The 12,255-nt window shown below is 41.9% G+C and overlaps 1 protein-coding gene across 4 annotated transcripts in view; it reads left to right on the top strand.

The window, feature by feature from the left end:
* The window catches only part of naxd (NAD(P)HX dehydratase), a 96,156-nt gene that overhangs the window by 79,647 nt on the left and 4,254 nt on the right, over window positions 1-12,255 (top strand). For all 4 annotated transcript variants that reach the window (XM_039745912.1, XM_039745911.1, XM_039745909.1 and 1 more), the window contains 3 exons: window positions 4,721-4,771; window positions 6,725-6,829; window positions 10,688-10,808. In XM_039745912.1, coding sequence (XP_039601846.1) covers window positions 4,721-4,771; window positions 6,725-6,829; window positions 10,688-10,808 — 277 coding nt within the window. The remainder of the gene's footprint in view (window positions 1-4,720; window positions 4,772-6,724; window positions 6,830-10,687; window positions 10,809-12,255) is intronic.

Below are 12,255 nucleotides of genomic sequence, written 5' to 3'. Positions count from 1 at the left end.
ATGAATATGCTTGTATGCGTCACTCGCTTCATATTCTTTTGCTGTCTTCTCAATTGTGTAATGCGTTTTTGTTCAGCTCTTTGGAGCTCTTGCTTGTTCTCTACGCATCATGCTCACAGTCAGTTCACGTGAGCGCTCTCTTGTGTGATCTTGCGATGTCCACGGCTTTATTTAAGGTTAGCTAAGACCCGGCACTTAAAAGTTTCTCTTGCACTTTTGCTGAGTTTGTGCCAAACACTAGACCATCTCATCTTCGTTTGCATAAGCACAGTCCTTCACCCGCAAATATTTACCTTATATGGACAGACACTCAATTAGGTCGGAGGCATGATGATGCTGGACGCAACTCCGCCTCACACGGCGACCGAGCTGCAGGCTATGGCTGTGTATATGTATGTAATTAGGTTCCAGTTATGACCGTTACGTGTAGAATTTCGAAATGAAACCTGCTTAACTTTTGTAAGTAAGCTGTAAGGAATGAGCCTGCCAAATTTCAGCCTTCTACCTACACGGGAAGTTGGAGAATTAATGATGAGTGAGTGAGTGAGTGAGGGCTTTGCCTTTTATTAGTATAGATAGCTGTGGTTCCTGACACCAGACTGACACTGAGTGATGCTGGTCATCACTCTTAACTTCCTCACACCATCACCCTCTGCTTCCTGTGTCTGAGCCAGTTCTGCACCCGTCTACACGCCACACCCTGATCTTCCAGTTCTTTTAGTTTGATGCCCAACCTCTAATGTGGTGCCTTATCAAATGGTTTCTGAGAGTCAAGAAAATTTTTAAATATACTAAAATCGGTTCATTTTCTGAACCTGTCCACTTAAATGAAGAAACATCTTTTTGAAAATATTCCTCTTATACCCTCGTTTTTAGTTAGCTGTGGCAAAACAATGTAAGGAAACATTTGAGCGTTGAATGCTTGAAGGATTTCAATGTGAATATTTTCAAAAATGTCTGCAAAATTTGACAATATCCATAACCCCATTAATAGTCTGTTGTGCAGTGCTTTGCTAAACTATTCAATCATCTTAAAAGTCATCCCCTTTCTCTGTTTTTTTTAAAGACATTTACTCATATTCCACCAGTAAGCAGTTTATTTTTAAAGTAAAAGTATAAAGAATTTGTCAAAAGTAATTAAAAAAAAACAAAAAAAAAAAAACTGGAGGAACGTTGCTTGCTATTAAGAATTCAAACTGTTTGAGCTTCAGGTGGTGTAAAGTGTTTGCAAACAAGACACATTGGCCTCTGACCACTCCAGCCATGACCATCTTGTACTGAGGCGCCATTGAAAGGTCACTCGCTTGTTCGTCACCTCCTGGTTTGGTAACCGCAGAATGGATCAAAGACGCAGATTTGAATAGAAGATCATTGGTGTCTCGTTGCTGTCTCTGCAGGGCTTAAACAATCCACGAAACGCAGTTTGTCTTCCTTTATGCAGACAGGGAGGTTTGAATCATCCTTTAGAGGCCTTACATGGTGGTTTTTCCCTCCACAGTCAGACTCTTATACCTTAATGGTTGGTGTGAATAGTTTTATGTAAGAGAGTAATTTAGGCTCATATATATAATATTTTTTTTGCGCTGTCCTTGTATTCTGTTTGTCTGCTGTTTTTAAGCAAAATGTTATTTTGTTTTTATGTATAGACTAGGGAGCTTCAATCGCCAACCCCGGGTTTGGTTAACCAGATGTACAATTTAAAGAGATTATCATTTTCATGGGAATTGTTACATGTGCATTATTTTCACTTTTACTTTATAACTAAAGTAAAAATAATATTTGGAATTAACTTTTTTTCAAGATCACATTGAATTTTGATTCCTTGTTTAGATTTACATTGTGACAATGCAATGTATAACTGCCCGCGAGTGAATTTCGTTTCTTTCTCTCTATTAAATAAACCAGTTTTTTTCGAATGTTTGTCCCTGTGATTTGTTAATTATCAAAAGCTATTCTAATGGAAACTGTTAACGTTTTAATATGAATGGCATATCAAGATCTCCTTTGGTGTCACGTTATCCCCTGAAGATGTACTACATTACCTTTCTTGTTGCCTGTTAAAATTTTACATGTCAGAATTGTTCGACCGATTTTTAAATACAACTAATATTGTTCCATTGCATTGCCCATTACGCATATATAAATTACGCAATGACATTACGATACGTCTTTCTATCAACAGTAATTCAGCTGGTAGAAGACCGGACAGTGTTAACGGTTGTCGATATTCCATAGGATATTGTAAGTTGACGTTTTCATCTTCCGCACCATCACCACCATCTCCTTCAGCAGAGTCTATCGATACGCATTTAACCAATTTGCCGTGTAACCGATTGACAATTTTCACGTTAATTTGTTTGACTTCATCGTTTCTCATATTTAGATGAGTGGGTGATTCTAAACTGGATCTTCAGAAGTGTGCGTTTGTGTGTTTGTGTGTTCATAAGTAAGCCCTTTAATAGGTTCGTGTCTGTCCAGGTTAAGTGGCGGAATGCACCTGATGACCGTGAACTTGTTTGAAAATAGTTGTAAGTAGGGTGTGACTTGAAAGAATCTCATGGCAAAAGTCTCCATCCCGCGGGACATCCTTCCAAAAAGTCTCTTCTAAAAGTCACATCTTGTCCCAAGATTTTTTTTATTATAATAGAGAGAAATACATAAAATTGACTGTCTAAGGAAATCTATTCATTTGGCTCTCAAAGATTAATATGCTTCCCTCAACCTGTTCCACTCCATCTGAACTAGCGTGGTGCGGAGGTGTCACCCGTTGCATGGATGCACTTGGGTCCAAATCTGGATCCTGAGTTGGTTTGTCGTGTGGTGGGTGAGGCAGTGCGCTGTTTCATCGTGTGCTCCTAACCTCCTCCTCCTCCTCCTCCTACCTGTGAGCAATCTCAATAGGGTCACATTTTCTTGACATAAAAATCCCTGTATTTAGAGGGGTCCTTAGCCAGGCAGTGATCTCACTCTGAAGATGAAGATTATAGTGTGCAGACCACAGAAGTAAGGAGACACAGTGAACCAAATGGGTGTGAAAGGATTTCACACGACACAGAGAAAGGTTTTTGGGGGCAACCAACCGTATACTTCAGACTGGCTGTCAAAACTGAAGTTTGTGGTTCAGAAATGGTCCTGATGTTAATAGACTTCAGTTTAACACAGAACAGTACAGACAGGCACACATGGCGGTTTTAAAGCCGGGCAGGGGAAGTGATATCATCGGGGGCCACAAACAGGAGGTGATGTCATCAGGCCTGGAAACAAAAGTGACATCATCGATTCCAGGCGAAAATTTCCCGTGGTTGGTCTGTCGATGAAAAAGAGGAAGGATCAGTGCACTCTGCCACCCCCTGGTCTGGCACGGAATTGCCCCTTTGTCAGCCCTTCAGCTCTCTGCCATGCACACGTGTGTGACAAGGGGTACAAAAAAATAGCAGTGGATGTCCCTGTGAGCCCGATCATCAGGACATGTAATAATAATAATAATACATTTTATTTATATTGCACTTTATATTTTAGCAATCTCAAAGTGCTACAGAGAAAACATAAAAATAATAAAACAAGAAAATCTATTCATACTTTAACAAAATATCTTTCTAAAAAGATGAGTTTTTAGATTCCCTTTAACAACATCAGTCGACTGTGAAGCTCTCAGGTAGTCAGGGAGGGCGTTCCACAGTCTCGGTGCCACAGATGGAAAAGCCCTGTCACCCATACTGCGAAGCTTGGTTCTAGGGACTTGGAGAGTGTTAGTGTGTACAGAGCGGAGAGTGCGTGAGGAGGTATGAGGGGTAAGGGGGGCATGTCCATAAATGCACTGATGGGTGGTGAGGAGAACGACCTTGTACTCTATTCTGAGTGGGACAGGGAGCCAGTGAAGGGTTTTCAGGATTGGGGTGATAAGGTCATACTTTCGCACCCTCATCAGGATCCTGGCAGCTCAATTCTGAATATACTGGAGTGTAACACCCCACCCGGTCACTGTACAGGGTGGTCCAGATCTAATTATGCAGATCCAGATCGTCCGGATGACTTGGATTTACGCGGGGATGATTCCAGTTCAGCGCGAAGACGATTCTTCATGTCGTCCGTTCACACACTTGTTGATGGTCTGGGATTTTTCGGGTGATTTTCTATGTAATAAACTTAAGTTCTAGCGTGATGAAAACTGCATAATTAGATCTTGGACCGCCCTATATAAGGAAGGCTGTCGGTCGAAGCGTTTCCTCCACATTTTTAACAAATGGCTTGTCCTGCTCATGGGGAGAAGACACCAGAAGTATGGAGAGCTTTGGGATTCGATGCTGAAAGGCGTGAATTCATCTCCTCCTCCTCACAGCATTCGACGTGTACCCGTATCTTAGACTACCCAGAAGAAGCAGGGGGACTGACTGAAATTCTCTGCTTTGCCGTGTTTAACACAGTTTGTGTGTACATGTGTGTAAATGTTGTGTGCTTTAGCAGTTTATCTTCGGTGCCTTGTAGATTCGTACATGTGCTCGGCACTCGGTGACGTTTGCTGTTCAAGTCAAAAGTGAATGAAATGGTTGACTCTTGTGTTCTTGATGTTAGCAGCAGCACAACTGCAAAAAATATCGAATATGTCGTGCAGACAGCTGCTGTCTTGGTAAGAGGCCTGGTATATCTGATACTAAGATTGCTTTGAACACTCATTAACATCTGCGTTCATTTTGCAATTGTTTGTTCTTTTGTATTTTAGGGTATTATAGAAAAATCCAGGAGCAGAGGTATCCCAATTGTCATTGATGCCGTAAGTCGCCTTTTTTTTTCCTCTAATAGTCACTATTTCTTTTATTAAGGTGTAAATGTGTCTGTCCGTTTGTCCATCGGGTTGCTCTGTCTCATTCCAACAGGTGGCACATCCCAAACATTAATAGTAATATGCACGTTACACTGCTTTTACAAATCTATATACAGATAGTCTATATTTATATAGACAAATATACACAGTGGCATAAAATGGAAACCTATGTATTGTGTGGTACACAGCAAATGTTAACGCTGAGGTTGACTACTTAGGGTTCAAACTGTCTTAGACGTGTAACACAGCTAAGACAAACTTATTGGTCCCTTCGCAGCTCATTGAAAGAGTGTTGTGTGCCACCCAAATAGTGAGAAAATGAAAAGCCAGTGTCTGTCCCCTGTGTACCTGCAAGCCTTTGAGATGTCATCGAGTAAAGAAAAGCAAGTGTGACAAGAGATCAAGTGTTGCTTACTCTACAAAGATCTTCTAAAATGGCCTGGAAACATTTGTTGTGACCCCTACAGAAGATCACAAATCATTGGATTCAAGTGATTTTTTTCAAACTCGCTGTTTTGTTGAATTCATTTCGCACACGTCTCCGATTGTACAGTCAGTCATTTGGCCCATTTAAATGGAAAATAGTCGTCACTCTGCTGTTTGCCGTCATCGTGTGTCCCACACTGGACAAGGACCAGCGAAAGCAAAGCAGAGAGTTGTCTAAGGAGATCAGAAAGAAAATAATAGACAAGCATGTAAAAAGGCAAAGAGAGGCTAGAAGACCACCATCTCCGAGCAGCTTGATGTTCCTTTGACAATAGTTACAAATATTAAGAATTTGAAGGTCTATGAGACAGTAGCCTTAGACACGGACGCAACAGGAAAATGGACCCCAGAGTGGGCAGAAGGAGAGTGAGAATGGTGGACGACTTCCAAAGAGAGACATAAGCTGAACTCCCTGGTCAGGTCCATCAGTGTCTGATTGCACCATCCGTCGCTGTCTGAGTGGGTTTGGAAGAAGTCCCAGGGTGATTCCGCTGTTGAACGCCAGACTGGAATTTGCCACAAAAAAATTTTACAGGTCACAGTGCTTGTGGGAGAATGGCCGTTGGACAGATGAGACCAGACTGGAGCTTTTTTTGGCAAGTTACACCAGCTCTGTGTCCCCAAGTGGACAAAATGAAGCACTCAAAGAAAAGAACACCAAAGCTACTGTGAAACATGGAGGAGGCTCGGTTACGTCTGGCACGGAGTGCCATGAGTCTGTGCAGGGAAGAATGAAATCTCAAGACTACCAAGACATTTTGGAGCAAAACATCCTGTCCAGTGTCTCAGTGTCTGTCTCAGTTGCAGCTCATGGATCCTCTAAACAGGATAAAGAGCCAAAAACATGGCTGAGAAAAACATATTGGACTATTGTGAAGTGGCCTTCTAGGAGTCCGGATTTGAATCTCATTGAACATCTATGGAAAGAACTGAAACATGCAGCCAGGAGAAGACCTGGAGCTTAATGTCACTGAGCTGGAGCAGGGGGTTCAGGACGAGTGGGCCAGACAGACGACCTGAGGACAGGTGTGGACGTCTCGTGGAGAGCTCCAGGGATCGCTTGATTCCAGTGATTGCCTCTAAAGGTTGTGCAACAAAATATTAGGTGAAGGGTCCCACCATTTGTGGCCACGCCATTTTCATTTGTGTGATTGTTTTGAAATATTCTGTTGAATAAAAACTTAAAGCAAAGTCGGATTTTCTTTTTTGTTAAATACGCAGTAAACCGTGCTGGGTGGCAATGACTTTGGTCAGTTTAAAGTTATTCCAGAGATAATTGTGGGGTCTTCTTTTTATGTGGTGGGGTACCAGCAAAGTGCCCATGTCTGTCTGTCTCTGTGTGTGTGTATATATTTATGTATATAAATATTACTTAATTATCTTTTAAGTAATAATTTCTTTCCTCTTTTTTAACAGGATGGATTGTGGCTTATTGCTCAGCAGCCATCTATCATTCAGGGCTACCAGAAAGCCATCCTTACTCCTAATTTTATGGAATTCAGTAGGCTGTATGAAGCTGTGGTAAGAATATTTTTTTCGGCCCAACACCACAATCTGTTTTAGAAATAATCTGCTAGTAAGAGACATATTTATTTAACTAAATAATACAAGATGACTCGAGTAGGAAAGGTTTTGATTTATGAATTAAAATTGACCACCTACATCTCACTGATTTTTATCTCACTGGACTTCCCAGCAAAAATTCTTCATGATATTGTAGAGCACCCAGGATGAGGTGGGTCTCCAGAGTGCTGGCTTTGTCTGTTGTAACTGCCTCAGGAATTCTGTGCGCTGGAGTTTTTGTTTTCCTTTCCTTCATTGTCGGTTTTCGTATTAATGGACTTTTATTGTTCTCATTGTAATGTTAATGAATTGTATGCTTTTATTTTTGACTAGCTGTACCCTGTGGCTACTCTGACGTAGTAGTGAAACAGGACAGTGAGGAGGGCCCTGTCCGGCCCCCCACTCCTGATGTCGCTCTTCCCCGTCCGCCTCTGTCTCGGATTAGCACAAATGAATCGCTCCTGCAAGTGAACTCTGATTCTTAGTGCGATGAGAGAAGTCGCAAAATCAACCGCAATGTTCAAGCAAATTATAGGTAAAAAAAAAAAAATCCAAGATCTAAGTCTGTTAAGCAGTTCTCTCATGAAAAGCAGACAGACAGACAGACAGACAGACAAACAGATATTGGATTTTATATATGTATATATAAACTGCTCAAAAAAATTAAAGGAACACTTTGAAAACACATCAGATCTCAATGGGAAAAAGAAATCCTCCTGGATATCTATACTGATATAGACTGGGTAATGTGTTAGGAACGAAAGGATGCCACATCGTTTGATGGAAATGAAAATGATCAACCTACAGAGCCCTGAATTCAAAGACGCCCCAAAAATCAGAGTGAAAAAATGATGTGGCAGGCTAGTCCATTTTGCCAAAATTTAATTGCAGCAACTCAAAATTGTACGCAGCACTTTGTATGGCCCCTGTGTTCTTGTATACATGCCTGACAACATGATGTGCCATCCTGGAGAAGTTGGACTACCTGTGCAACCTCTGTAGTGTCCAGGTATCGCCTCATGCTACCAGTAGTGACACTGACTGTAGCCAAATGCAAAACTAGTGAAGAAACAGTCAGAAAAGATGAGGAGGGAAAAATGTCAGTGGCCTCCACCTGTTAAACCATTCCTGTTTTGGGGGTCATCTCATTGTTGCCCCTCTAGTGCATCTGTTGTTAATTTCATTAACACCACAGCAGCTGAAACTGATTAACAACCCCCTCTGCTACTTAACTGACCAGATTAATATCCCATAAGTTTCATTGACTTGATGCTATACTCTGATTAAAAAGTGTTCCTTTAATTCTTTTGAGCAGTATATATATATATATACACACACACACACATACGAGGGGGGACCCAAAAATAACCGGAATTTTGCTGTTGTTAGGTTGGTACTTGTAGTACGTGGTTGGGCCGCTAGGGCGATCTAGTTACACTCCTCACAAGTCAGTCTGCCAAGTGCCATCAGTCTGGAAGGTTGTGCTTGTGTGAAGTGAATTTTGTAAAAGTAGTTTTGTGCAAGTGTCGTTTTTTTACGATGGCCGATTATCGAGAGCAACGTGCGGCAGTGAAATTTGTTTTCTTTCTGAAAAAAGTGTTGCAGAAACTATTATTATTGAAACGGTATGACAACCCTGAACCACCCTCCCTACTCACCGGATTTAGCTCCGTGTGATTTCTTTTGTTCCCTCGGATGAAAAAAGACTTGAAAGGAAGGCGTTTTGCTGACGTTGAAGAGGTAAAACAAGAAACGACCAGAGCGTTAATGGGCATTATTCAGATGAATTTAAAAAATGTTTCGAACAATAGAACAAACGGTTATATAAGTGTATTTCTGCCAATGGATATATAAAAAGACTAGGTCTCCCCCACAGCTCCACCCGTGTAGTAGTGAAACAGGACAGTGAGGAGGGCCCTGCCCGGCCCCCCACTCCTGATGTCGCCTCCCTCGCCCACAGCCTCTGTCTCGGATTAGCACAAATGAATCGCTTCTGCAAGTGAACTCTGATTCTTAGCGCAATGAGCGAATGTTTGAGCAAATTCTAGAAAAAAAACCCCAATCTAAATCCGTTAAGTAGTTCTCTCATTCGCCAGCTAAGTGGAGATAAGATACGCCCCGAGGTTGGCGCATGAGTGAAGAGGGCCCCTCGGCCCTCTGCGTGTCTCTCATATTCACATAAATAAATTGGTACCGCAAGCAAACTATGATACTTAGCATAATGAGAGAAGTCGCAAAATCAACCGCAATATTCTAGAAAAAAAAATCTAAATCAGTTAAGTAGTTCTTTCGTGAAAACTGGACAGACATACAGACAGACAGACAGATGTTGGAGTTTATATATTGTGAAGCAGAAGAAGACACAGAGAACACGATTACAGGTTAGAGAAACCGTCCCCGTATTGTGTGTACAGCTCAGGCCAAGCAGTAGCACTGAGGTACCGGTCATTGGCATACAAAGTACACGATCAGACGGTGAGACAGTACAATCGTGGAGGAAATGAGGGTGACTAAGGAGCGGGGTGATGAAGAGGAATCAGACGGGAGGACCGGACATGAAGTCATCACGGGGGGGACTGTACAGTAGACAGATGAGGAAGTGCGTTGTTGGTGAGTCGTCTGTTTGTTTTGTCGGGTTTAATTTCTTCGTTTTTCCTGCTGAAAATGAGAGAAAGGCATTAGCGCGCTGTCCAGTAGTCCCCTCCCGCGGACTTCTACGCTCTGTCGGGCCCGTTGGCTGCCCCCTATTCGCGCGTGTGTGACAATATAGAGATGTAAGTGATGATGTTTGCCTTATAGGTGTTACAGCACTCAGCCTGAACTCTGCAGTGCAAAAACAAATGAAGTTAAGTTGAATCGGGTTTGCATCCTAAATGGTAAAACGGTCGAGTCAGTGGCACCAGAGTTTCTCCTGAAATGTTTTACTTTTGTGCTCCAAGTGCTCAGTGTAGTTTTTTCTTATTCCATTTGAAACTCTATTTCCTCTAGGGATCGCTAGCTCTCTAGTTGGAATAAGTTCTTTTGTAATTGTGGCATTTTAAGTAACCTGAAACTATATATATATATTATTAAAAGGTGATATCCCTCCCATAGTGATATGGCGGTAAGAAATCACATAACAGAAAATAACTTAGCTTTCTTTAATGACGATTTACGCGGCATAACAGACGAAGGAAGCCAAATAGCAAGACAATTCCCCAGGTGGGATCTCGATGTATACACTCGACGCCATTTCTCGTCGCTGCTGTGGGAGGATTTTCAGGATGGATGACGTTATCACCCATCTGTCCGTCGGCTTCGAGGTGTTTGGCTGCTGTCCAAGTCTTTTATACTGTGTTCTCCACGTGCAGGCCCTCACTGAGGCTCCAAACAAGGCAAGGAGAGGGTTTAATTTCATCTCTAACATACAGAAATAGTACAATGCCCATCTTTATAGTTGTACCTTCTCTCTTCAAATGCTTGCCTAGCAGTTCTAAATGCTGAGAGCCCCTGTGTGCTAACTTTGGCCTGGCCTGTAAATGTGAGTGGATTTATAAAATAATTTTTGTACAGAGCACAAAGACATTAAACTTACATTTTGATTACAAACTGTTATTTGAAAATGTCAGTCACCCGTGCAGGCTGCTGGTCTGTTCGATCGTCTTCCTTTTTTTGACTCTGTACCCTGGTAATGCAGCTTTGTAGATCAGCCTAATAATTATTCTCAGTATTATTATTTTTATTATTAATCGGTCAAGTGTGCTCCTTTCAAACTGCAGATTGTGATTTCCTATAAAATGTGAAAACGCTGCACTCCTTACTGTACTGTCATTCTAGTGCAGAGACTCCACGGACAGCAGCGAGCGACAAAGGGCAGTTCTGAGGTTAAGTCAAGCCATGGGAAACCTGACTATTGTGCAGAAAGGAGAAAAAGATCTCATCTCAGACGGAGTGAAAGGTAAGAACGTCACCCAGCTTTTACAAAAAAGATGGGCAGAAAAAGGGCAAAGACTGATTTACGCTTCTGTGTCGAGCCTACACTGACGGCTAAACCATCGATAGCAGTTTATCCTTCTGTGTGGCTCCTCGTCGCAGTCACGTGTCAGAATACTAGCTGGCGGTGTTTGTAGCACACAAGAACAGGGATGGATCCATTAACCTGCGACCCTCCAGGATCGCAGCTCTTCTTGCTACACATTTTCTTCCGTAGGTGAACATATCTCACCAACTACAGAAAAAACCTTGTATGTCACATCTTTCACGTTTTCGGTAAATTCAGAAAATTGTCACCCCTATAATTCTAGATTTTATTTTGCCTCAACTTCACGTGTATTGTTTTTTTCACGAATCAACAGCACCTGCCATTTGAGTCTCACAGGCGCAGTATTTGGATCATGTGATCATAATCTGACGTTTTCATTGGTGGGTGGTCTTTCCTTATTGGTCAGTAGAATTGTTAGGTTTTTGTCTTGCAGTATGTCAGATACTGTGTCCATACGAGCTATGACCGGAATGAAGACATATTTGGCCATCGCCACCACCTTATAACATCAGGAACGACCAAGTAACTCCAAAAACTAATAAAAACTAAATTTTGAAAAAAAAAAAAAAAGCCAGTTACTAGGTTTTTCCATTGCATGTGAGATATTTGTCCCTCACATTTTCCCACTTTTTCATACATTTGTCAACTTCCAAACCCAGTGACAAATGGAAATGTTTAGTTACCATGCTGGCCAATCAGAGTCATAGGAGTTTACATTGGGTTTGCATTGACGTGACTTGTAGTCCCGTTTTTGAGATGGGGTGCATTAGGCCATGCCGGCAATGAAGTAGCTACAGTGTAGGCATAACACAGAAGAGCATTGAATATCATAAGAATATAATAACAACTAGTGGGCTGTTCCCCCTGCTCACTTCGCTCGCCCACCCTGTCACCTTCACCCCAAAGGCCAACCAACTTCTCTGCTGCTCGCGTTGTGAAGGCGGAGGGGCTGAATGGATGCTAAGGAGATGTGGTCAGATCAGCTGCTGAGCTGTGTGTTCTGCTTGTCACGCTGCGTGTCGATCATTTAAAAGCCTGTACAGCAGCTGTCCTTTTGTCTCGCAGGATGTTAAAGTGTCTCAGAGTAAATCACGTATTGTCTTCTTCCAAGATTTTTTTTTTTTTTATAATCGAAAGATAAAAAGAAACAGTAAACCAAATTGAAAAGTGACAAGAAATGTGCAAGAAGATCCAGCATTAAGGCTGCATGTACATCTATGGGGTTTGTTAGCAGTGCATCTGGACATGCTCTGAATTTGCCCCCTTTTTCAAGTCTGGCATCAGAAATGTCCGTGTTGAGGCAGATGTTGAAATTAACTCAGGAATGTCAATGTGGAAATAGAGAAGTTTTAACAAACACCTG

This window comes from Polypterus senegalus, chromosome 2, assembly GCF_016835505.1.
Source record: "Polypterus senegalus isolate Bchr_013 chromosome 2, ASM1683550v1, whole genome shotgun sequence".
Lineage (NCBI taxonomy): Eukaryota > Metazoa > Chordata > Cladistia > Polypteriformes > Polypteridae > Polypterus > Polypterus senegalus.
This window is presented reverse-complemented; position numbering and strand designations above follow the sequence as displayed.